The 27659-nt window shown below is 37.3% G+C and overlaps 1 protein-coding gene across 4 annotated transcripts in view; it reads left to right on the forward strand.

Annotated features, from left to right (window-relative positions):
• The window catches only part of arhgef10la (Rho guanine nucleotide exchange factor (GEF) 10-like a), a 153035-nt gene that overhangs the window by 44735 nt on the left and 80641 nt on the right, over positions 1–27659 (forward strand). For all 4 annotated transcript variants that reach the window (XM_056251368.1, XM_056251369.1, XM_056251370.1 and 1 more), the window contains 8 exons: positions 578–681; positions 4335–4412; positions 13048–13227; positions 15021–15137; positions 16914–17006; positions 20118–20288; positions 25511–25656; positions 26388–26560. In XM_056251368.1, the coding sequence (XP_056107343.1) occupies positions 578–681; positions 4335–4412; positions 13048–13227; positions 15021–15137; positions 16914–17006; positions 20118–20288; positions 25511–25656; positions 26388–26560 (1062 nt within the window). The remainder of the gene's footprint in view (positions 1–577; positions 682–4334; positions 4413–13047; positions 13228–15020; positions 15138–16913; positions 17007–20117; positions 20289–25510; positions 25657–26387; positions 26561–27659) is intronic.

A 27659-nucleotide genomic window follows, 5' to 3' on the forward strand; every position in this document is an offset into this window, starting at 1 on the left:
TGATGGAATGCTTTCTTATATTCTGCTTTTAAGTAGAGAATTGACTCCTGGAGGTAGAGCCTGAAAAACACGATGATGTAAAATATTTGTCATGAAGCAGGAAAGTATTATACATCAGACTGGGTCTTTCATATAAAATGGTAGGGATATGAGTTGATGAGGGCATTTGATGCACAGGAAAATTGGCTGGGATTGGTCCCCATAATGCCCTTCTGCACAATGGGAAAATTACTATTTGGAAGTGGAGACTGGTGTGATGCCTATTGAAACACCACTTTAAATGCCATCCCACACTGCGTATAGTGCTAAACATTTGATTTGGAGGTTCTGTTATAATTTATTTTATTATTTAGAGAGCCTGCAAAAACTTGTGTGAAGATTTTAAGCCTTTGGGAAAAGGTGCAAAATTGTATGCAGGATGGTTTTCTTTTGTAACCGTCGAGTGAAAGAATGCTTGGATGTGGCTTAGAACACCCTGTTCCTTACTAAGTTGAAACAATAGGTGAATTTGTATTCTTAGCTTTGCAGGGATATATAAAATGTTTGAATGTTTTTTTTTGTGTGTGTATCCTGACAGATGACACTGAGGATGATACAGGGTATCTGGATGTAATGGTATCCGAGGCAAAACACCCACCTGCACAACTGGGACCAATGCCAGATGGGCTTAGCAGCCAACAGGTGCATGTATATGTACACTCACCTAAGGGATTATTAGGAACACCTGTTCAATTTCTCATTAATGCAATTATCTAATCAACCAATCACATGGCAGTTGCTTCAATGCATTTAGGGGTGTGGTCCTGGTCAAGACAATCTCCTGAACTCCAAACTGAATGTCAGAATGGGAAAGAAAGGTGATTTAAGCAATTTTGAGAGTGGCATGGTTGTTGGTGCCAGACGGGCCGGTCTGAGTATTTCACAATCTGCTCAGTTACTGGGATTTTCACGCACAACCATTTCTAGGGTTTACAAAGAATGGTGTGGAAAGGGAAAAACATCCAGTATGCGGCAGTCCTGTAGGCGAAAATGCCTTGTTGATGCTAGAGGTCAGAGGAGAATGGGCCGACTGATTCAAGCTGATAGAAGAGCAACTTTGACTGAAATATCCACTCGTTACAACCGAGGTATGCAGCAAAGCATTTGTGAAGCCACAACACGCACAACCTTGAGGCGGATGGGCTACAACAGCAGAAGACCCCACCGGGTACCACTCATCTCCACTACAAATAGGAAAAAGAGGTTACAATTTGCAAGAGCTCACCAAAATTGGACAGTTGAAGACTGGAAAAATGTTGCCTGGTCTGATGAGTCTCGATTTCTGTTGAGATATTCAGATGGTAGAGTCAGAATTTGGCGTAAACAGAATGAGAACATGGATCCATCATGCCTTGTTACCACTGTGCAGGCTGGTGGTGGTGGTGTAATGGTGTGGGGGATGTTTTCTTGGCACACTTTAGGCCCCTTAGTGCCAATTGGGCATCGTTTAAATGCCACGGCCTACCTGAGCATTGTTTCTGACCATGTCCATCCCTTTATGGCCACCATGTACCCATCCTCTGATGGCTACTTCCAGCAGGATAATGCACCATGTCACAAAGCTCGAATCATTTCAAATTGATTTCTTGAACATGACAATGAGTTCACTGTACTAAAATGGCCCCCACAGTCACCAGATCTCAACCCAATAGAGCATCTTTGGGATGTGGTGGAACGGGAGCTTCGTGCCCTGGATATGCATCCCACAAATCTCCATCAACTGCAAGATGCTATCCTATCAATATGGGCCAACATTTCTAAATGCTTTCAGCACCTTGTTGAATCAATGCCACGTAGAATTAAGGCAGTTCTGAAGGCGAAATGGGGTCAAACACAGTATTAGTATGGTGTTCCTAATAATCCTTTAGGTGAGTGTGTTTATTTCTATAAAAAAATATTTTAAATTGAGTATGTACGTAGTATGTATATGTGGTATACACATTTGAGGGAACTCATTTTTGGTAGTAAAATGTGCATCAATGTTAATTTTATTTTTAAAGGGGTCATATAATGGTACATGCACTTTTACAAGTTGATTGTACTGAAATGTGTGTTGGCAGTGCCTGTACACAAACATCATATAATGATAAAAATCCATCCAGTGGTTTTGTTTTAATCTCCTTATATGTTTTCCCCTGCCTCAAATCGAGCCGTTCGTTTTTGTGACGTCAATAAAACGGACGCCCCTCCGACGATTGTTGATTGACGGGAGCGTTTCAACACAGACCCGCCCTCGCACATGAGGTAGCTGTCAATCATAGTCTGCGCAGCGCGGACCGGACCGGCGCGGTCATTGTTGATATGCTGGAGCACTGTCTATGAGCAGAATGGCGTCTAAGCGATTGTGGTGTTCTGTTCTTGGGTGTAATAACGAACACAGTCATTTTAATGTTCCTGAATCCGAACCGCTGAAGACGCAGTGGCTGTGTTTGTTTTCGAAGGGAATATTCCACATGAGCAACGTCAATGCTCTCATGTTTGCGCGGATTATTTCACACACCAGACTCCTTATAAACGAGGGTCAGTATAAAGCTGGATTTGCTAAGAAGCTTTGCTAAAAAGGATCGGTACCAGATATTCGTGTTCCTGCTGAACCTCCAGAAGAACGGAAGTGAGTGAAACGTTTTATTAAACTTTATATTAATATATTAATCTTTGCAAATCGCTAGCTGCACGCTTCACAATGAATGCGTCTAAGGTTTACACTCAGTCAGGGTACATTACGGCATGTTTTCTATGTATGACGTTCTCAATATAATTAATAATTCCACGTTTATACTGAACAACGCGTTATGGTTATTGTGTTATTGTGTTACAAACGGTGTATGCACAGCACAGAGGGGCGGAGTGAGCGCAGCTCATGATCATTTAAAGTCATATGCACTGAAACGGCGTGCTGCAAACAGAGCTGTTTTTGACCAGGTAAAATAAGTGTTTTCTTACAATACTAATGAGAATTTTTAATTAAAGTATATTACAAACTTTTAATTTAGACCCTAAAGAATCATATTAGCTTGTACAAAAATGGCATTATATGACCCCTTTAAATTCATACAGCTATGCCATTGTAACCATAATGCATTGAACTTTAATTTCTCTGTTGTCCTACTTTCGAGTCTCTCATCTTGTCCAAATTCAAATCGACATTGTAGACTTACTTTTTATGTAGTCACTCATAAACATTATGTAGGCCACATACACACTGTAAAGTTTCAAGAGTGACAACTGCATTTAAAGGGATAGTTCACCCAAAAATGAAAATTCTGTCATCATTTATTTACTCATTCTCAAGTTGTTCCAAACCTATATTAATGTCTTTCTTCTGCTGAACACAAAAGAAGATATTTGAAAAAAAATGGGTAACTAAACAGTTGATGGACCCCATTGACTTCCATTGTATGGGAATAAAATACTATGGAAGTCAGTGGGGCCCATCAACTTCTGCAGGGTGCTCTCAATCGTTGACACGCTGGCTGTCTTCAGAAGAGGGCCTGTTATTTTTTTAGACACACATTAATTGAACATTTATTGTTAGGCATATGGCCAGTTGGTCTCATTTGCATTCATGCTAAATACTGGAGCCAAACCTGAGAAGGGAGTCCAGAAGATTCCACAGCATTCCTGGACATGTAATTTACGTAGTTGTCATTCGTAGGCGAAGACTATGCTAATTGTTAATGAGCGTGCATGCACACACCCTATTTTAGAATGATTGGAATTCATTAACATACTGTACATACTGTTAAATATCAAATCTGATGTTAACTAAGCATTTGTGAATCCGGAGGAGAGTTTTCGGGAAGGTCAGTTTTACGCACAAGTTACATAGAATTTACTCATATATTTACAAGTTTCATGAATGAGGCCCTTTGTTCAGATTCGGTCTGCTTTTGCAGCGTTTTCTGTTTAATGTTTCTCATATGCAACAGAAATGGCAGCGTTTATCAGTTTAACAAATTGTTAGTGGCACCAGGATGACCTCTAACAAAAAGTAGTTGCACTGGCAGGAAAAAAGTTAGCAAAATAAGACCATTTAGTTGCAGTTAGAGACCTGGTATATTTATTGTTTTAATAATATAAATATTGTATTAAAATACACTGATGTGTAATTATATAAATATACACTACAGTTTAAAGAAATTAATACTTTTATTCAGCAAGGGCACATCATAATGATCAAAAGTGATGCATTCAAACACATTTAAAGTGTTACAAAATATTTCTATTTCAAATATAAATAATATTTGATTTCTCTGGTGTGATGTCCTACTTAATGTTTTTCATCTCATCCACAGATCGTCCGACGCCACATTTTGAGCTCCATTGTGCAGAGCGAGAGGAGCTACCTGGACTCTCTTAAACGGATCCTACAGGTAAAATGGATGATTTCACATGCCATTGCATCTGTTCCAAGAACAGCTGTGTTGGTGAAAGAAAAATAAAAAAGAAAGAAAAAAAAATACACTTTTGATAGATTTAGTAGAGTGACAATATGTTTACACATAACAGAAAGTTTTGAGAACTTTGGTAAGTCTTGGTGTCTTTTTATTTTCAGCGTACTAAGATCAAACTGAAACTCAGTGCTAGGGATGCGCGGTATACCGGTACTGCAAAAAAACCGGTATATATTATATTTCAAACGGTACAATATCATAATTTTGTTCAATTCGGTATTTGATGCGCTGCTGTTTCGAAGTTCACCGCTAGGCGGCAGTGCGCTACCTAAACTGACGCGGGTCACGCGAAACCGGCAAACGGTGACAACAGAGGAACACGATGGATCAAACGAAGCTCATTCGAATTTCTACACGCCTGAAATTAATAAATAGAGAGAGCAGTATGAGTGAAATAAGGCATTACTTTGCCAACAAAAGTAATGAGAAAAGTAAAGAAACAGATCTCAATTCACCACTCTGCAAACGGGGAGGCAACACATCAAATCTGCCTATAGCACTTGTCAGTTGCTCATCTTGACTTGTTCAAAGAGTTGTTCAAAGAGACAAAAATCCATATTACCGCTAGTAGCACTTCACTCTCTCTAGGATAGGGGAATCTAAGCTGAAAGCTCGATCATATGTTGCTTTAAAAAAAAAATCCACATAAGACGCGTGTGAAATTACTAAATTAGTGATTATGTACACTGAACGAATCTATTTCTTTCGTTCTCCATAAATTAATGAGAACATTTAATTTAATTGAAAGGAGGGTTTCATTTGTCTGTCCAAAATAATAATTTGAGCAATACGTCACAGGGAAGTTAAGAAACAATTGTATATTGTTTGTTTTGTTCATTCATTATTTTATTACATTAACAGTTACGCTGACTGAATTCCAACTAAATTAATGAATAAGTGGGACCCTTTCAATTAAATGAAATGTTCTCATTAATTTATGGAGAACGAAAGAAATAGACTCATTCAGTAAATGAAACGTTTTTACAAAAATGTAAAAAGCAACATGATGGCAGAGCTTTCAGTTTATAGATTCCCTTATCCTAGAGTGGAGTGCTTCTAAGTGCTAATGTGGATTTCTGTCTATATAATAAACATTTACCAAAACCTCAATAAGGTAAATTATAGATAAAGTAAGACAGAAACACACCTGTTCACCGCTCATTTTCCCATGGGCGAAGGCAAGCACGCTTTTCACATCAGTGTTTCTCCCGAGAGACTAGCGCGAAATTGATCCCCTATCTTGGCGCCATCTACTGTTCTAGAAGAGGAAGTTGCTCAACTGCATTTGTGAGAAAATCTGCCTGGACGCGGAAAAATAGTGTCAAAAGTCACGTGACAGTTTTTCGTACTTGTAGAATTTTGTTTTGTACTTGTAGAATTTTGCTTTGTACTTGTAGAATTTTGCTTTGTACTTGTAGAATTTTGCTTTGTACTTGTAGAATTTTGCTTTGTACTTGTAGAATTTTGCTTTGTACTTGAATGTTTTTGTTTCGTACTTGTAGAATTTTGTTTTGTACTTGAAAGATTTTAGTTTGTACTTGGATGATATTTTTGTCATTGAAGAAATACGTTTCTATGTATATGTAAAACATACTGTATTTGTTTGATAGGTACGTTTTTTATTTGCAGAACAATATGCATTAGTTTGTGAGTGATGTTTCGTATTTACAAACCACATTGAGTTTGTCACAGCATAAAGATGCATTTGAAGTGCTGCACAGGGTGTAAAATATCGGTGCTCTTTGGTTGCTTGGGATAGTAATGCTCAAAATCAAAGTAATAATCCAAGGCACTCGAGTTGTGTATACAAAAAAGTAAAAAGCCTTTATTGAATCATGGCTTCTATCATTAAAATTGGTGACAGATACACCTACGCGTTGCGGCTATCGCCTTCGTCAGGGTGTGTGTAACAAACAAAGTCACAAGTGCATTTTAAATAGCAGTTCATTAGTCTAAATAGCAAACACCTGGTCACACACTACGCAAGGTAACCAGCAGGGAGCAGAATTCAACAAATGAAATAGTATATTGCATAATATCAAGCCAAATCAAACTCAAAAAAAAATAAAAAAAAATAAAAAAATAAAAAAAATAAAAAGATATATACATATACATATATATATATATATATATATACACATACATATACACATACACATACATACATATATACACATACATACACATACATACACATACATACATATACAAAAAAAAAAAAAAAAAAAAAAAAAAAAAAAAAAAAAAAAAAAAAAAATATACATATATATACATATACATATATATACATATACACATATATATACACATACATATACACATACACATACATACATACATACACATACATACATAAAAAAAAAAAAAAAAAAAAAAAAAAAAAAAAACTTTAATTGAAATATTTTCAGCAATATCTAGATTACATTATACAAATCAAAACATAACAATAAAATAAAGTAGAGCAAAAAAATCATATCAAAATATACACGTCAATGGATGTATACATCTAATGGTACACAATACAACTAATTTCATGAAAAATTTCACAGAATTGGTACAAAATCTAATTCTCCATTTAAACCTGGGAATGTGGTGGCTTTCAGTGAGTAAATCCAGAAAGATTCTCTTTGTAGTAACTTCTTAACCCTATCCCCTCCTCTTATGGACTTGGGGATGTGTTCAATACCGATTATCTTGAGTGTATTAGGACTACCATGGTTTGTATCTCTGTAATGAATGGCCATAGGATATAGAGGGTTACAGATTCGAATGGCGTTTTTATGCTCTGATAATCGTATCTTTAGTTTTCTAGTCGTCATCCCTATATAGAAACATCCACATGGACACTCTAACCTGTAGATCACAAATGAGGTATTACAATTAATGAAAGATCTTATTTTCAGTTCGGAGTCAGAGGTTACGTCTCTAAATGTTTTTGTCCTGATCATATTATCGCAGTGATTACAGTTGCCACACCTGTAATTTCCTGCACTTGAACAAGTCATGCCCGAATCTCCTTCCATTGCATTTCGGAAAGCACCAACAATTAAAGACAAAATAGTGAGAAGTCATCTTTCTCCTAAGAAAGCCAATACCTGGTTAAGTTCAAGTGCAGGAAATTACAGGTGTGGCAACTGTAATCACTGCGATAATATGATCAGGACAAAAACATTTAGAGACGTAACCTCTGACTCCGAACTGAAAATAAGATCTTTCATTAATTGTAATACCTCATTTGTGATCTACAGGTTAGAGTGTCCATGTGGATGTTTCTATATAGGGATGACGACTAGAAAACTAAAGATACGATTATCAGAGCATAAAAACGCCATTCGAATCTGTAACCCTCTATATCCTATGGCCATTCATTACAGAGATACAAACCATGGTAGTCCTAATACACTCAAGATAATCGGTATTGAACACATCCCCAAGTCCATAAGAGGAGGGGATAGGGTTAAGAAGTTACTACAAAGAGAATCTTTCTGGATTTACTCACTGAAAGCCACCACATTCCCAGGTTTAAATGGAGAATTAGATTTTGTACCATTTCTGTGAAATTTTTCATGAAATTAGTTGTATTGTGTACCATTAGATGTATACATCCATTGACGTGTATATTTTGATATGATTTTTTTGCTCTACTTTATTTTATTGTTATGTTTTGATTTGTATAATGTAATCTAGATATTGCTGAAAATATTTCAATTAAAGGTTTTTTTTTTTTTTTTTTTTTTTTTTTTTTTTTTTTATGTATGTGTATGTATGTGTATGTATGTATGTATGTGTATGTGTATATGTATGTGTATATATATGTGTATATGTATATTTATGTATATGTATATATATGTATATTTTTTTTTTTTTTTTTTTTTTTTTTTTTTTTTGTATGTGTATGTATGTGTATATATGTATGTATGTGTATGTGTATATGTATGTGTATATATATATATATATATATATGTATATGTATATATCTTTTTTTTTTTTTTTTTTTTTTTTTTTTTTTTTTTTTGAGTTTGATTTGGCTTGATATTATGCAATATACTATTTCATTTGTTGAATTCTGCTCCCTGCTGGTTACCTTGCGTAGTGTGTGACCAGGTGTTTGCTATTTAGACTAATGAACTGCTATTTAAAATGCACTTGTGACTTTGTTTGTTACACACACCCTGACGAAGGCGATAGCCGCAACGCGTAGGTGTATCTGTCACCAATTTTAATGATAGAAGCCATGATTCAATAAAGGCTTTTTACTTTTTTGTATACACAACTCGAGTGCCTTGGATTATCACATTGAGTTTGTTTGTGAATCATTGGGTGTGAGTAAAACACGTTTTGTGTGTGTGTGAGGTTTTGGCACATAATTCGCTCCATATTTATTGAACAGCGCACAATCACATACATAAGAGCTTATCAATTATATATGATACGGTAAACACGAAAGCTCAAATCTGCTTGGATGACACGCTAGAACCAATTAAGTTTAGGTCTCATCATTTTTGCACTTTCAAACAAACATATATTAATTTAATTTGAATGAATAAAGAATAAAAATGTGAATAATATGAATTTTAGTATTAGTGATAGTAAAATGAATGGCATATTAATGCCGCTGTGGCGACCCCTAGAGCAATAAGCCGAGAGAGGGAGAGAGTAACAGTATATGAAATTATTACTAATATTACAATTAAGCTACATTTGTCAACATTCATTAGGTAACCTGACCTAACAGTAATATAGCATTTATTAATCTATATCAATCAGTAATTAAATGACCTAGAAAATTAAATTTACTAATACATGTTTTTAGCATGTTAACATTACTTTATGCAATGCATTAAACTAATATGAACCCAAACAGTAACCAAACCAAGATGAATAAATGCAATAAATGTTGATAAATATTTGTTGATGCATGACAGCTAATGGTTTACATGTCATTTCATTATTCTATCATTATTATTATATGTAAATCTATTATTATAGATATTAACCTATTTTAATTGTATAATTTCAGTTTTTTTTTTTTTTTTTTTTCAAAATCAAAATTTAACCTACTGTATGTTCCCTGACTGATTTTTTATTTTTATTTTATTTTTTACAATTTGATACATTTTCTTTGCACATTTGGTAGTGGAGAATTTCAAGCAGTGTTTTTTAAGTGTCACTTAAATTTTGAGACTGTTTTTTTTTTTTTTTTTTTACTACCTGTGGTATCGATTTAGTATCGATACCGAGGTATTAGGTTCTGGTACCGAAGCCAAAATTGTGGTATCGAGCCATCCCTACTCAGTGCTTTGATACGTCAAATAAATTCATACTCAAATAAATTCAGAAAAGTAGTTAAAATGCTAAATATTATTGCCATGTTAACTGTTTCTGAAAATGCGTGTTTAGCATACATTAAAACAGCTATTCAAAGCCTTCAAACAAAAGATAACACTATACATTGTCTTTAATACTGAATTTGTGTTCACATTCACATTCCTTTAAATGGAAGCATGCAGGTCTGGTGGGTTTCGTAGTGTGGAGTTTCATTACACATAATTCTGATCTCAGCTAGTGGAGGAGAGAAAAGCATTTGTTATCACACTCCTTTGAAGGCACAGGCAGAGTATAAAATTGAATCACCGATCAATGACAGCTTTACGCTCTATGAAATCTAGTCATTCAGGATCTATCTCCAAGCTTTGTTGTCAAATCAAAGCTCTGTCGGGTGTACTTTACAATTCCTGCTCTCTTTATAGCATGCTAGACAGGGTGGTTAGATCAGGTAAAGTTGCCCAAAAGCAGGGGGATGGGGGTCTGCATAATTAAGTTTAGTACGGCTGTTGTGGGCAGTCAGACACATCTTTAGAAAAAGAAATAGTCCCATTGCCTCATCCTTTGTCTTATTTCTCTTTGTCGATAATTCATTAGCGCTGGAGACTCCAAGATAGGAAAGAAAGCAGCCATGAAAAATCTATTGTGTCCACAGTCTAACTAGCAAAGTGTCTTTGCTTTTAAAGATTAAGTCTTGGTTTATCAATAGACATCACTAGCTTGTTTTGCAATTTAACGAAATCAAACTTATCAAACATTTAGCTGAGCACACTTTGAATTTGATAATGTGGGTAGACAGACAAAATTTTGTTAACTTTTACCCACCTCCTGTATGTAATGTAAACCTTTGTTGTTTTTCTTCTTTGTCATTTTAGGTCTTATAAAATGTGAGAGAAGTTATTTAAAACATGAATCTCATAATATGTTTTATGCAGTTGTAATTGCAGTATAAATGCATTTACAGTCATGGTCAGAATTGATGGCACCCCTGGTAAATATGATCAAAACTGGCTGTAAAAAAATAAATCTGCATTGTTTATCCTTTTGATCTTTCATTAAAAAAATGGGCAAAATCCTAACCTTTCATTGAAGTAAAAGAATTGAAAGTGTGTGTGTGTGTGTGGGGGGTTGGGGGGTTGGGGGGTTGGGGTTGGGGTTGGGGGGGGGGATCACATTATGAAATACATTTTTTTTTCTCCAAAACACGTTGGCCACAATTATTGGGACCCTTTTATTAAATACTTTTTGCAATCTCCTTTTGACAAGATACCAGCTCCGAGTCTTCTCCTATAATGCCTGATGAGTTTGGAGAACAACTGACCTGAGATCAGAGACCATTCCTGCATACAGAATCTCTCCAGATTCTTCAGATTCCCAGATCCATGTTGGTGCTTCTTCTCTTCAGTTCACTCCACTCATCAGGTCAGGGAACTGGGACGGTCATGGCAGAAGCTTCATTTTGTGCTCCGTAACTAATTTTTGTGTTGATTTTGATGTTTGTTTTGGATTGCTGTCCTGATGGAAGATCCAACCACGACCCATTATAAGATTTCTAGCAGAAGGCGTCAGGTTTTGATTTTTTATCTGTTGATATATGATAGAATCCACAATGCCATGTATCTGAACAAGAAGTCCAGGACCTCCAGCAGAAAAATATGCCCACAACATTAAAGATCCAACGGTTTATTAAATTGTACACATGGGGTACTTTTTATCCTTGTGTGCACCAAACCCATCTAGCGTGTTTGCTGCCAAAAAGCTCTTTTTTTAGTTTCATCTGACCACAGAAGCCTGTCCCGTTTGAAGATCCAGCCGTGTCTGACAACTGAATTAGCTGGAGTTTGTTTTTGGATGAACGAGGAGGATTTTTCTTGAAACCCTCCCAAACAACATGTGGTGATGTAGGGGTTGTTTGATTTTTATTTTATAGGCTTTGTGACCCCAAAGATTCAACTAATCTCTGCAATTCTCCGTCTGTGATCCTTGAAGAGTCTTTGGCCACTCAAACTTTCATCCTCACCGTCCATTAAGGCAATATAGACACACGTCCTCTTCCTGGCAGATTCCTAACATCTTTAGTTAATTGAAACTTCTTAATTATTGCCCTGATGGTCAAAATGGGGATTTTCAATTCTTTAGCTATTTTCTTACAGTCACTTTCTATTTTGTGATGGTCAACAATCTTTTGATGCTCATCAGAACTATATTCTTTGGTTTAACTCATTGTGATGGATGATTAAGGGAATTTGGCATTTTTGTTTCCTTATATTTAAACTCATGTGAAACAAGAAGTCATGGCTGGACAATTTCATGTTCCTAGTCACCCTGGTGTGCTAAAAAAGGGTAAATATTAATGGGAATATCCTTCAGAGATATTTTACTCGTAAAATATTCTAGGGGTGCTTATAATTGTGGCCAACGTGTTTTGGAGAAAAAAAAATATTTCATAATGTGATTTCCCCCCCACTTTCAAATCTTTTACTTCAATGAAAGGTTAGAATTTTGCCAATTTTTTTAATGAAAGATCAAAAGGATAAACAATGCAGATTTATTTTTTACAGCTAGTTTTGATCATATTTACCAAGGGTGCCATCAATTCTGACCATGACTGTATGCCACCTCTAAGATGATGCATATATTTAACAAGCAATTCAATTTAAGGTGGAAAATATTGGCCTTTAATGGGAAAATTAATTTCTGTCACTGTGAGGTGATAAATCATAGAAAAAATAAAAGTAAAGTTAAACAAGACAAATGAAAATCAGTGCATTCACCTTCAAGTGATTTTACCTTCTTCTTATAGTGTTATTGTTATTATAATAATTATAAATATTATAAGAAATTATTATTTATTATTATTTTACATGTATAATTAAAGTTAATAATTTCTACGGAAAAATAAATAGGACTTGACTGGACTTGCTTGATGTGAGCTACTGACTTGATCTGGTTGTTCCCACCTCTGTCAAATACATGCATTATTTAAAATATATATTCATATATGCAAATTGGACATTTTGAATCTTGTATTCAAACGAATGAAATGGATAATGCATAGTGAGACTTTTAGTGATTTTTTTCACCTTACTGTTAAGATTAATTCAGCACATTTTTTTTATCTCCCTCCCTTGTCAAGGTGAAGCAAGTCAGAGCTGTAAATGAATTATTCCTCCTGTATAAATATAAAAATGTTTTAGTAATAACATCTCCATTTCCCATGATCCTTTAGGAATACCAGCGACCTCTGATGGAGGCCGAGCCTCGGATTCTCAGTGTCAGGAAGATCCGGCCTATTTTTTTCCGTCTGTGGGAGATCATGCAGTGCCACTCCATGTTCCAGATTGCCCTGGCATCTCGGGTGGCCGAATGGGACTCTTGTGAAAAGATTGGGGACCTGTTTGTTGCTTCAGTGAGTACGAAAATGCTTGAAAATTACTTCTAAACTAAACTTTTGAAAACTGTGTCACGTTTTGACCAGGTCTTTGAGTTCAGTTCGTTCACAGATTCCTTACCCATGTCATTTGTCTCCATGGTTACTGATTTGGTTTCCAGTTAATTACGTTCACCTCTTACTAGTTTAATTCCTCTTTATATAGTTCAGTTCATGGACGATATTGTCAATGTTTAGGTTGGTTTGCTTTACTCCTGCGTGTTTCCTCCTGCGTGCTTCCTGTTCTCCTGCGTTCCAGAGTTTTTAGTTTTGTTTAGTAAAGACTGCTGAATTTAGATCCTCAAATCTGCAACCACAGAAACCGAAATTTCTCGGGACAGCAGCATGTGTCCAAATTTTAATCTTAACCGTTCTATTTCATTAGAAACGATCTTGAAACAGGGCTTTAAGTGTAAAATACCGAACTTGTCCTTGCTAAACTGCTAGATCCTTGCTTCAAATCTCTCCTTTGCCTGCAACAACCCGTGACAAACTGAGCATTGTCTGCTGTTCTGCTTCTCTGCTGGCAAGCTGTATTTCAGGTACTAACAGTGCTCAGTTTACTTAAAAAGCATAGCCAATTACTATATAAGTTGAAGATGGCTGTCTCTTACCAAAGTAAGCATGCTGGCACCTTTGGGCTGCAGGGTGTCCAGTGGACTAATGAATGAGGTTTCTGTAGTGACCCTCCTCACAGGCTGCATCCATAAGGTGCTCTCATTATTCTTCTGTTAAAAGAGTGCGTTTGGCCCCTCTGACCTGCTTTTATTGCATAGCACTATTGGTCTTTGTAATGTCCCTGGAGCACAAAGCAGTACGATAGAGAGAACACTTACAGCTGAAGTTGCACTGCTGTGTGTTGAAAAGCAGAAAATAGACCCACAAACCACATGACACACATCATATTGCATCAGTTTGCACATTTTTTCTGTTATTGAGTGTAAAGGTTGAACTGCAGACACAGATAGCATCATTTATTTGCATGCATTGTCTGTGTTGTTTCAGCACCAGATTTATTATGCAAATCAGGTAATGGCACAAAGAAAATACCCAAATAGGTTTTTTTAAATGAAGACATTGTACTCATCTGCTCTGTATTATGACATGCTTGGTTATGACATTATTTTGCCATGATCAATAGAAAACGTATACAGACATCTCTTATTAATAAAATTCAGTTAAATAGCTATTCATAGCACATTGCTAATAGTTTTGCACTGAAATACTGCACGCTGCAAAGTGCTTCAACTGTTTCGTGAATTTGCCCTGTATGCGTGTTTGTTGATAATAACATCTTTACCCATGTGTATCATTTCCTGCCGTACTTGGCGGCCCCAGAGGGAAGGTACAGTTTGACAGGGGTTAACGTCTATTTGTGGCTCGTTAATGTCCTCTCCAAGTCCTGCGAGCACTGCTGCTGTCAGCAGGTCTGTTCAGCTTCAATCAAAGCAGAGCGAATGGATGGCTGCCATTTTGCCTGCTCTAAAACACCCAGCAGTAATGGACTGTCAAAGATGTTTAGGTCTCTGAGATGGCAAACAATGCTGCTGCACTGCATAAATACCACCCTAAAATTACTGTTTACTTCCATCCCTTTGCCCTTTAATCACCTTTAGAGTGGCCTGCCCGCCACAACAGCAAAATTTAAGAGCAGTCTCAGCTCCGAAGGAGGAACTGTACATATTGAGACTGCTGAAACAATGCAGAAAATGAACATAAAACCAAGTGAAATGTGATTTATCTAAACAATCTTCTCTCTGCATTCCCCATAGTTCTCAAAGTCCATGGTGCTGGATGTATATAGTGATTACGTCAATAACTTCACCAATGCCATGGCCCTCATTAAGAAAGCCTGCATCTCTAAACCAGCATTTCTGGAGTTCCTCAAGGTAAGAGCTGATATTTGCTGCCAATAGCCCTAAATCACCTCTGTGCATTGCAGAGCTGTGCTGCTGTATGGATAATTCCTGTAATTTTCCCTTTTGCACGGCAAAAAATTATTTTGGGAAGTATGTTTTCTCTTGTTGTTCCAAACGTGTGAATATGTTTTTCGGTAACACTTTACAATAAGGTTCATTAGTTAACATTAGTTAATGTATGAACTAACATGAACTAAGAATGAGCAATACATTTGTTACAGTATTTATTCATCTTTATTAGTGTTAGTTAATAAAAAATACAGCTGTTCATAGTTTGTGCATGGTAGTTAACAGTGGATTAACTAATGTTAACAAATACCACCTTTGATTTTAATAATGTATTAGTAAACGTTGAAATTAATATTAACTAAGATTAATACATGCTGAAGAAGTATTGTTCATTCTTACAGCCTAGTTCATGTTAACTAAGGTTAACTAATGAACCTTATTGTAAAGTGTAGCCATTTTTTCTTCTGTGGAACATAAAAAAGACGATTTTTAAAATTGTTGCCCATACTGTGAAAGTCCATGTATGTCAATGGTGTTTGGATCGCACTCACTTTATTTTATCTTTCTGCAATGGCAGCTTTTTTTCATATAAACAAGTTAAAAACAGCACAGAAAGTCTTTGGTTTTTTTATTAACGATTCATTCTCCAAAAAGTCTTCAAATCTAATGCAGTGTTGCTTCTCAAGTAATTTGAGACCTTTTTTCAAAGATTTTTCCACATTTTAACTGAAAAATGAGAGTAATTAAAAACACGAGAAGTCATTGGACATTAATTTTAATAGCTTCGAGGTTAATCTGAGAGTGAACATCTTTCGCTTGGATCATTTCAGGCGAGCCACTTGTACTCTAATAATGAATGTAACATGTCTCTAAGTGTTGGCAAAATATTCTGCCTTGTAAATATGAGATTGAGGTTATCTGTTTTTTAAAGTAACACTATGTAGTTTTTCAACCTTCATAATATATTTCCAAGACCCTTGTGATGGTACATCGACTTAAAATAAGTTAAATGACACGTCTGCCATAGCCTGACGTGATCTGTATCGCTTTTACTCGCACTATGTAACTTCGGGTTTCGGGTAGGAACCCCTTGCACAAAAAGAACTACAAAATTCAAATGCTTTACGGTATACGTCACTTCCCCCACCACTTCCTCAAATTGTCTGTGGCCATTGCAGACATCCCAAGTCTCCCGGGAGTCTCCCGCATATTGATAGCGTCTCCCTGATGCCCGAAAATTAGTTCAAATCTGCCGGAATCTAGAGCGCGCATGCGAGACAGAACATACTGGACAATAATGTAATGGACAATTCCGCTTCCAACCTGTAGGGCGACCGCAGAGGAAAAGTTCCTTGGTGTTGCTTTAAAGTTACATAAAATATGTGTGTTGTGTTGTCATGGCAACAAATTTTCCCTGTGACTGTAATCTTTAACATCTGTTAAAGCAGCTGAACTCCACAAATACACAGTTGACCGTAGTCTAATATCCCTGCTTTGAAACCTGCTGGAGGGCTCTCAAGTACACCTACTCTCTGACAGTGTGCAGTCTAATGACTGCCATAGTCTGCTAGCAGGCACGAAAGAATCAATAGTATAATGCTAACCTCCACCCACCTCTCTGACTCCCTTGAGTGTCAAGATTCTTCTTCTCTGTATGTGGAAATGACCTTCCACATGATCTACCCTTTTCTTTTTCTTTGCTTTTCTCTCATTGGGCACTTGTTCTTACTTTTGCAGAAGAAGCAGGCATCCAGCATTGACCGCATAACCCTCTATGGTCTGATGGTGAAGCCTATTCAGCGTTTTCCTCAGTTCATACTCCTCCTGCAGGTCAGTATTTACCCATAAACTGTTCACACAGTGCCGCTGTTCAGAGTACTGGAGGGGACGTGCTCCTTCAGGGAACTGGAAATTAGTTGCTAGGCAAGTCTATTAGAAACTGAATGACTGGCTAAGACCATGCCAGTTGTTCTGCCAGGCTGTTGTCTCAATAGTTTACTCTCCCCTTGATTTACGGCCATGACTCGGCATTGGGTGTGTACCATGGACTCCAATGACTGATGTTTAAATAGAGCACATGAATAAACCAAAAACAAGCATGCACTTTAGTTGAATAAAAGAGGTAGGTCACACCAAAACTTTCTTCTGTGAAACCCCCAAATATTTTTTTTTGAAGAATATACTTGTCACTATTTTATTTTCCATGTACTATAGTGCAAAAATGAAACAAAAAACATCACAAAAGTGTCAATGATTTGTGCACTATATTCCGAATATAAATATTCTGACGCCATATGGAATCCATTAATCCATTTTGAAACTTGACAAATGATTCCCCATTAGTTTTCAGCATATAAAAATAAACGGTTGTTGCATTTTTCTATATTTCTCCACTTGTGTCCCAAAGTCAAATTGGTTTGGAAAGACATGAGGCTGAGTAAATTATATTGTAATTTACGGTTGAACTATTTCTAAAAACAAAACAAAAAACATTTCAAATATCCAATCTGTCACACACACAACTTACATGCTAAAATGTCAGAGAATTATCAAGATCTACTTCAGAAATATCTTCAGCCAGCGGGTCTCAGATGACAGTGACATGTCATGAATTTACCAGATTTCCATCGCCAAACTGTTTGCACCACCGTGTTGCTTTCTCTCATGTCCTTCCTTCACTTTTGTTCGTTTCTACGGACAAGGAGCAAGCGAGGAAGTCAGTGCTGAAGTTTCCCATGCGAGAGGAGCTGTGGCACTTCATTTCATACCTCAGTAGGCATCGATTATCTGTGAATTTTGATAGATAAGTTATGAATGTGAATACGATTTTTTTCTTCTTCAATGCTCTGACATAGGAGTAGCTTGTGTTTAATCACACATTAAACAGAACAAGATCTGATGACAGGCTGAGAGCTTTCTTTTATCTGCTTTCTCTTTTTTAGTGGCCTAAATCAACCACAAAGGGACACATTTTATTTGAAACATGAAAAGAGATGTTAAGCAGAATGTCTAAGCTGCCCTTTTCCATACAGTATGGCTGGTATTTTAAACTTAATTTTAAAAGGGCCAAAATAAACACCATAAAAGTGTCATAAAATAGTGACGTTTGTGCTTTTAAGTAATTTTTAAGTAGTTATTGTTTATCGATAATCCGCTGTTTTGCCACAGCTCTCTTATTCATCATTGCATTCATAATTATGTATTTGACTTGGATTAACCAGTGGCGTTTGACATAAAACCTGACACTATTTTGTACTGAATACTAAGTGCATATGAATACAAGTGCTTGGATTATGCTTCAAACTAAACTTAATAAAGAAAACGTTAAATTCAAGATACTACATTGTCTTTAAAATCTCATTGGGTCTCATTCATGAAACACAAGCAGAACGAATTTTTGTGTAAATCGTGTGTAAAGTGGTTCTGGCGTAAATTTTCGGATTCATTAAAATGTTCGTATTTTCCAAATGTTAGTTGGTACACAAGAAATCTACACCTGCTCCCAGCCACGCGTAAATAGTGCGCTTAACACCCGAACGTTTTGCTCATTAATAAGGCTGCATTTTAATTCACCTTAATCGGGTACATATTTGCACAGCATTTTGAAAAAATATTATATATAGTAATTACATACGGTTTTTCTTATTATGAGAGCCAGTAATAGCATCTGCGATGGTGGTCCTTCTCCAGTTTGAATACTCTTTTTCCGAAGTGAACTAATTCGTTTTTTGCTCTCAAGCTTAATGTCGAACCATTTTCTTCTCACTTCTGGGAATGTTCGATTAACAGATGAAACTCCATTAACTGCATCTGTAATATGCTGCCAAGCTTCCTTTTTTTTTAGGACCCGATACGCCACTATGTACGCTTGAAAATAAAATGGAGCGTTTTGAATGAACTTCTGATAATAAAACGTAACTTTCTGCATCTGAGAATTTTTTTTTTTCATTCGCATTCATGTCATAATATGATGCCCATATATAGTTGTTTGTCGGATTTAATGGGCGGGATTTATGGTAATTGAGAATGAACGTGCACGCGCATCCCATTTACGACTGATTGGAATTCATAAACACACACACACATTTCACTATCACATCTGACATTTACAAAGTATTTGTGAAGCAGGAGAAGAGTTTTTGGGAAGGTCTCTTTACGCGCAAATCACTCGCATATTTACTCGTATATTTACGAATGTTTCATGAATGAGACCCATTATGAGTAAATTCATCTTGTTTTAATTATGTTTAGATATTGTTACTGAAAATCTAAAAATACAAGACAAATTAGTAAGAAAGTAACTTTTTTGCAGTATAGTATTTGAGGATTTATTGACTAGAAATAATATGTAGAAATAAAATATAATCATTTCCATTATAGAGATTTTACATTTATCACATCTCCATTTAAACTGTACAGCATGGGTGTTATGCATGCAATACTGGCATTTTGTCTAGTTTAATTGTACCTGACTCAAAGTTGTCCATTTTAATGACTGCTGATATTTCAGTTTATGCTAAATATTTTTTGAATGAAAATAGTGAGCAAAATGTTTGTGTAAATGTCGCCACTGTCTATCGGCTCTCCACTCTTTCTCAGAGAGAGCTTGTGAATGATTGTTGTTTCAGTGCACAGCTCTGTGGTAATGATTCCCAGAGAGCTGGCAACATCCTTGTCTCCTAAACATGAGATGTACTGTTATTCTGACCCTCTTTTCTTGCCGTTGAGTGGGAGTAAAGGTACTGGCAGCTTTAAATGAATGCTAATAGTACTATACAACATCACAATGGCTAATGTGTTGTCTGTGGTAGAGGTGCAGTCATTACGCTATGCCATTAGCTTCCTCAAATGATTCTTTGTGCTTCTTTTACTTGTTCACTTGGTGTCTTTCTTCCATCCTTACTCTCTTATTGCTGTTTCATTCTCTCTCTCTGTCTTTAGGACATGCTGAAGAATACTCCCACTGGCCATGTGGACAGGCTGCCCTTACAATTGGCTCTGACTGAGTTGGAGACCCTCGCTGAGAAACTCAATGAGCAGAAAAGGGTGGCTGATCAGATCACTGAGACGCAGCAGCTGGCTCGCTGTGTCAGTGACCGCTCTCTCAGCAAGGTGAGAAAACACACACACATGCGCACAGTTATTCAGCTGTTATAGCAGGATGCTGTTGCCTTGATGTTATCACAACAGTATAATTCCTAATCCCAAAACCATTTCATGGTTTCATTCTGACTTCCCTTTTCTTACACATTTTTGCAATTACTTTTCACCAGCGGGTCCCAAGGTCATTATGTTCACACAGCTCTCCTAGCAGAGAGCTACAGATGTGGTTCATCACATTAACTATGGGCATGTTCCACTTGCATTTGACATCCAGAAAGTGCCACAATGCTTTTTGTCTTAAGTTTGAACAATATATCTATTATTTTGTCACTTGAAAAAACCCAAAAAACTTCTTGTGTGAAATGCCAGAATATTTTTCATATAAGTTTTTTTTTTTCTGAAAGAAATTAATACTTTTATTTAGCAAGAATGCATTAAATTGATAACACGGGACATTAAAGGCATTCTATTCATCAAACAATTCTGAAAAAAAATAACATCACAAATATTTCCAAATATTAAAGCTGCCGTCGGCAACATTTTTTTGATCATATTCAGTGAAATCGACACTATAATCCGACAGAACAACATAAATAAAGTGGTTTTAGAAAAAACCCCGAGCTTCTAAATCAACCTGGAGCGTGTTATTTGTTTTGCAAAAATCCACCGCTCCCGGATCATCGGGTCCAATCAGCGCAGGGGGGTTGTGAGATTTGACTGTCAATCACAGATCGGGCACACGCCACCCCTCACGCACGATACAATCACATGCACACGCCTGAAGTTCGCGGAAGTTCGCGCAGTAACGAAGAGTAATAGCGGAAAATCAATTAAGCTTATTTAGAGTATAAATGACGTTAGCAATTGCAATCTATCGGTAAATTAGCCAGGACAGCATACCTCCAAATAATCCATGGTGTTGATGGATGCTGATGAGACGGGCGCGTTCACTGAAAATCTGGTGCACACGCACTGACGAGCATGAACTCGGTCACGGTGGGAGGGTATTCATTGATAGTGGGGGAGGGCCATGAGAGTTGTAAACATTCAAAATTTTGCCTAAGTCCACTAAATCTGCCAGACTTGCCGACTGCAGCTTTAAGCAGCACAACAGTTTTCAACATTAATAATAATATGAAATGTTTCTTGATACCAAATCAGCATTAAGGATTTCTGAAGGATCATGTGACTGGAGTAATGGCTGCTGAAAATTCAGCTTTGCCATGACAGGAATAAATATGGCGATCAGTTCTGCATTTTCCACTATTAATTCTGAGCCTCCAAAGAAGTTCTGAGAAATTTGTGTGACTGTGTTTGTGTGTGTGAAAGAGAGAGAAGGAAAGGGAGAGGTTTTCAGTTGATAATGTTAATACTAGCTTGTCTATATATTAATCATAATAAATATCTTGTTATTTAGTGTTCGATTCACATGGTGATCATGTAACTGTACCCCAGGTATGCTCTGAATAATGAAGTCTACAAATGTCCCCTTTTTTTGTCCAGCCGCGACAGCCTGTGGGAAGTCACGGACTACTTTTTTTTTTCTTTTCAAGGCTAAACATTGAAAATATTAGTGCAAGGTCTTGCTTTGTTAGGTTTGTGCGGTACCATTTCAATTTCTTCTGTCTATCAGAACGTGACACGATTAATAATGTAGAACAACCAGGCAATGTAATCAGTCATGACCTAAGCCCTGATTGTACATTCTGACATAATAATCCCTTGATGTTGCACAGTATGCCTTGACTTTTAAGCCCACTCTCACTAGTCACAAATCGTGAAGGCAATTGTAGACCTTGCTTAACTAATAATCTAAGACTACCGAATATAATTAAATCTAATCTTACTGTATGCTCACAAGGCCACTGTTGGTTTCCATCTCCTGACAGTCAGCCATTTACAGCAACATTACAGCTGACCCTGAAAATAACCAACACACCTCTTCCGTTATCTCTGGCCTGTATTTTTCTTCACGGAATCATCAGCGAGCAATGATGTCTGAATATATGGCAGGGGTGTTTCTCTTCCATTACCATGCTCAAATCACAGGCCAGCTGCTGCAAATCTGAACAAATGCATTTCTCAATAAGAGGAATTAGAGAGTAAATGAGACACTTAATTGGAAAGTCTAAGTTGCTCTCGGTATCTCTGGTTTGGTTCGCTTGCTTTTGCTTTCTCTCTTTATCTGTCTATATCACTGTGTGTCATGCCTCCCTCTGCTGCAGTCATTTGTCTCTCTCTCTCTCTCTCTCTCTCTCTCTCTCTCTCTCTCTCTCTCTCTCTCTCTCTCTCTCTCTCTCTCTCTCTCTCTCTCTCTCTCTCTCTCTCTCTCTCTCTCTCTCTCTCTCTCTCTCTCTCTCTCTTCGTCTCACTCTCTTCTTTAGTCTGCATCTCTCTCATTTTATCCTTCTGTTGGACTCTTTCTCTTTCTTCTGAAATCCCAGAATGCTTTGCGTGAAAGTGAAAAATGAAAAATGGAAAGTGAAAAATGGGGAGAGTTTGAACCCGTGTCCTTATGTCTCTTTAGATCTGTTGCAGTGACCTGCATAGACAGCATCGTAAGGCATGGTTGGTGCACTCTACATGTGAAGGGTGTTCAAATAGCTATACTGTCTTCTAAGTTACCAAAAAATGGAAATTAAGTCCCAGAATGCATTGCAAGCTTAGCTTAGTGAAAAATGGGGTATCCCATGTACTGTACACTGTTTTTACTGTATGTATTGTGAGCATGTGCACTACCTACTGTGCAGTGGCTCCAATCTTACCTTTTTTTCAGGGATTTCAGATGCATTCCAATGTGAAACAGTCAGTTCCTTTACCCCATATACATGCAATGAAATATTCATCGTCTGTCTCAGACTATCTGAGTTAGTAGGCCAGCAAATATAGTATGGTGCACACTGCACAGGCTAAGACTGCAGCGTCTCCCTGTCGCTCTTCAGCAAGCATATCACATACACCTCTCTCTCTCTCTCACTCACTCACACACACACACAGACACACACACACACACACACACACACACACACACACACACACACACACACACACACACACACACACACACACACACACACACACACACACACACACACACACACACACACACACACACACACACACACACACACACACACACACACACACACACACACACACACATCCATCCAAACTTACAACCCATTTCAGTCACACTCTCAAGTCTCTGAAAAGGATATCTGTCCTTTCCGACAACATTCTGTTTGCTTCGTCATCCTTTGGGGGGCGCTCTTACTATATAAATACACAGAACCTGGAGCATGCCTTCTGACTGACTGAAGGTCTAATTTTTCAATGCATTTCAACAAAGGCCAAGCAGTGTTGCCAATTCCCTTTGGATCAGGCAACTCATTTTGTGTGATGCGGGCTACAGAAGCAGATGCATTATTTATAAAACTACTCTCCTGACTGATCAAACACCAACACGCAATATTTATTTGAGCCGCTGGACATTGGGTTTCGCTGCTGTGATGCCGCTTGTATATTATTGCTGATGTAATGAGGATGAACTCTGGGACTGTCTCCTTACACAACAAAAATAAATATTTTTTTCCACATCTTGTTATGCATTCAGGATAAATATACCTGTTTCTTCAACCAGTGGCAGATTTGTGCTGTTCTGTTTCTGTGATGTTAGTGGTGCAGAAATTGCACACTTTAAAGAGATAATTCACCCAAAAAGGACAATACTGTCATCATTTATTCACCTCATGCCCAAATCCGAAAGATTTGGAACACAAAAGAAGCATATCTCAAAATATATTTTTTACAGAAGAATGTCCTACTACAGGTTTGGAAATGCAGAATGGTGAGTAAATGATGACAGAATTTTCATCTTTTTAAAAGTGCCTCTGCTGGAGTTTGTTACATTCAAACTTGGCCCCTTCTCGCAGGCGGAATACACAGCTCAACCGACTTAAGAAACTACCTGCGGGAAGATGAATGATGAGCTATTTTGCAAAAAAAAAAAATTCAAATTTTTATGTAAATGAAAGAAGGGTTAAGCTTCTAGTTAGATGTTTGTAATTTGTGAAAGAGTTTAGTCACCTTCAGTCTAGCTCGCTATAAACAATAATTACATGTCATAATAACAGTTACAGAGCAGTCAAAAAGGCATTAGCAACCAGTGTTGGGGAAAGTAATGCATTAACACAATTAGTTACTTTTTTAGGGATTAATGCAATAACGCATTACTTTTCATAAAAAGTAACTACAATATGTTATTTTTGCGTTTCTTTTTCTCACCTGGGCTGGACTTGCTTGTTTGTTTTCTGATAAAAACAAAAGTTAAATTTTTGGCAAATGTGAAGGCCTTTTCATGGCAAAAGTGAAATGAATAAGTCTCAGGCTGAAAGAAGTGCAAATTCATGCCTGTACAATATAGGCCGCAGCTCAAACAATCCTTTTAGCTGGGCTGTCATTCTGGATGACATAATAATAGGATGCTGGAAAAGAAAGTCCAAGACACTTTTTTTTAGCAATAAAGTAAAAAATAAGTAATTTTTGCTTATTTGTATGGTTGAATTGGGTCATCATCAAATGTCAGCAGCAAAGACATTGGTTAATGAAGTGAGATTAAATACATGACGTATATTTGTGTTTAACATTTAATTATTGGAGGTTTGCGTAATATTCAGAATTTGCATTTCACTGTTCTTATTCAATTTAATGAATTACTGAATCGGATTTTTGTGCAAGTGAGATGAGTGAATGCATGCTCACATTTAGTCTAGAACTACTACTTTGAGAAGTTTCTCAAATTGATATCAGATTGATAGGGCAGACGATCTAAGGCAAAACAGATTCAGAAATTCAGCTGTAAAGGAGCTTTATTTGAAATTACAGTTTTTATTCAGGAAAAACAGATACTGTTATAAAATTAAGTATTTACATATTTAAAGAACCCTTAGGAACCCTCCTTTTTATAATGCACATTTAAACTTATGTAGTTTGTAGAGTCTACACTTCTCAATCCGATGCTAAAAGGAGCATCTCCTTTAAGATTGGGTTTTCCCCAACCTTTCTGCTTCAAATATACTGCCGTTTCCAATCTTCTGTGCTGCCTTTCTGTGAACCTTCAAGTGTCTTTTACGCCACACTGTGGCCTGTAAGTAAGCGTGTAGCCATGTAATTGGTCGCCTCTATTTTGTAAGACTTACGTGTAATCAGTGTCTCCCCTGTCTTCTCTTCAGCTGCTGAACTCTGAGCAGAGCTCTTTGATCCTTTGCGAGACGCTGATTGAGACGGTGTATGGTGAACGAGGACAGGTCCTTAAGTCTAAGGAGAGGAAAGTCTTTCTCTTCGGTGACATGCTCATCTGTGCCAACATCAATGTCAAGTATGTGTCCAGGACAAGGTCGATTGACTTTCTCTTTGTCACTCCGCCCCCCCCCTTTAAGGCCACGCTGACTGATTGATTGCCGATCTAAATACAGACTTCTGAGTCTCCAGGAGCATTACTGTGATGTTGCCCCAATATGAGGGGGTTAGCCGCTAATGTTTAAGGCACAGGACAGAATTGGGCAGAGTCAAATGGGCCTTCATTATCTGGGAACAAATAGCAGGGTGTTTAGCTACAGCGACATGAATTATCCACATAGATCACAGGCATAAAGGCGCTTCTCTGTTCCACCCAAATAGATTATCTACGACAGCTCCATTGATCACATCTCAGCAGTGCAAAAGGTAAAAAGCTAAGTGAAAAAGCTTGCGGTGATACTGAATCTCAAAGCTTTTGAGCTAGTCCTTCCACTGCAGCATGTTAGGTCTCTGTTCTACTAAAGTGTGGCTTTACATGCTCGTTTAGAAGATCTAAACGAGGTGATTGAGATTACAACAAAACATGAATAACAACAACACCCCCAACAGCTGGAGCTTTAGACTTCCACAATGTACTCAGTTGATCTGTAAAACAAGATTTTTCGGAGTTGTAAATAAAAAATAAAGAGTATTCGGGTATGTTTAACATGATTGCATTTGAGTGAATCCTATACCAAATGATCTGTCAGGTTACTTATTTTTATGACTATGCAATACATTTTGACATGTTATTCTTCTTGTCACCTCCAGGGGCCCCCCTGACATCAGCAGTCTGGTTCCAGTAGGTCCCAAGTATAGCCTTAAGTGGAGTGCCCCCTTGCAGCAAGTTCAGGTAGTTGAAGTGGGTCAAGAGGGCTCCCAATCTAAGGACACTCTTTACCAGCTTGGAGGCGTCAAGCGTTCGGGCAGCACTTCGGGACTGGGTAATGGCAATGCTGTTGGCGCTGCTACTTTCTAAACAATCAGATAGCATGCACCCCTTGATGTGAGTCTCTGAGACATTTTGAAATAACTGTCCGTTTTTTGTGAGAAATGCAACTTTTTATGGCCTCAGATACAGATGAGTGTATCTCAGGTGAGGTAGATAAGAATAACAGAGGAACGGCCTAAGCAATCTTATTTCACTGTCTGATAGACCACAAACATATTCAGCGTGCTGTCATCAGTCTTGGCGCATTATTTCCACCTCCACTTCCAATCAGAGAGAGCAAGTTCAGGAGATTGGAATCAGGGCTGAACACTCTTACAAAACATTATTGTGTTTTGAGTTCGAAAACGAGGAGGAAGTGAGCAATTGTGGGGCACCAAGATAAATATGCTGACAGAGCTCCAGGTACAAAGTGTTATCAGGATGTACAGGTTCTGGCTGTTTAAGCCTTTTGCTTTCTGAGCTGAAATATTAATGGTGTTGTCTCTGGAACACCCATGTTGGATTGTGCACACAGGGGAGCCAGGAAATTAGATGACAGAAGATGTTTAATGCTAGGGCCTAGCAGACAGCTCGCGGGCAGGAGTCTTTAGAAGACCTCTTATGCCCCCCATGCCTTATTTCTCTCTGAAATCATTATAAAACAGCATTCTGTCCAATTTATCTGCCTCCGTTCTCTTCCTGCTACTTTATAACTCAGCAGTAGCCTCCCATCTACTTCCTATTTCTCATTCTCATCATTTTCTCTGTCATTTCCCTCAATTTAAATGTCAAAATACGGGGATGATTGTTTGACATAAAATGTTGCCAAATAATCAATACAAGAAATAAAAACAGTGACAGGAAAAAATAAAATAAATATAGTATAGAATAAATGTTTTTCTTTTATGAAATCGCCCCTATGCTATTTCGAATACTACCTGCCATGCAGTGTATAATAGCTGTTTGTGAATGTAAAAGGTCTGCAAAGTTTTAAAGATCAAAGTGCACGACAAATAAAGTTATTGTCTCCTAAAAGAAAGAAATGAGCCATCAGAAATTCAAGTCTCACTTCCGTAACATATCAACTCGACAAATGGTTTGTACAAATGTGC

Source organism: Rhinichthys klamathensis, unplaced genomic scaffold (assembly GCF_029890125.1).
Source record: "Rhinichthys klamathensis goyatoka isolate OS25496 unplaced genomic scaffold, OSU_Roscu_1.1 h1tg000082l_1, whole genome shotgun sequence".
Taxonomy (NCBI): domain Eukaryota; kingdom Metazoa; phylum Chordata; class Actinopteri; order Cypriniformes; family Leuciscidae; genus Rhinichthys; species Rhinichthys klamathensis.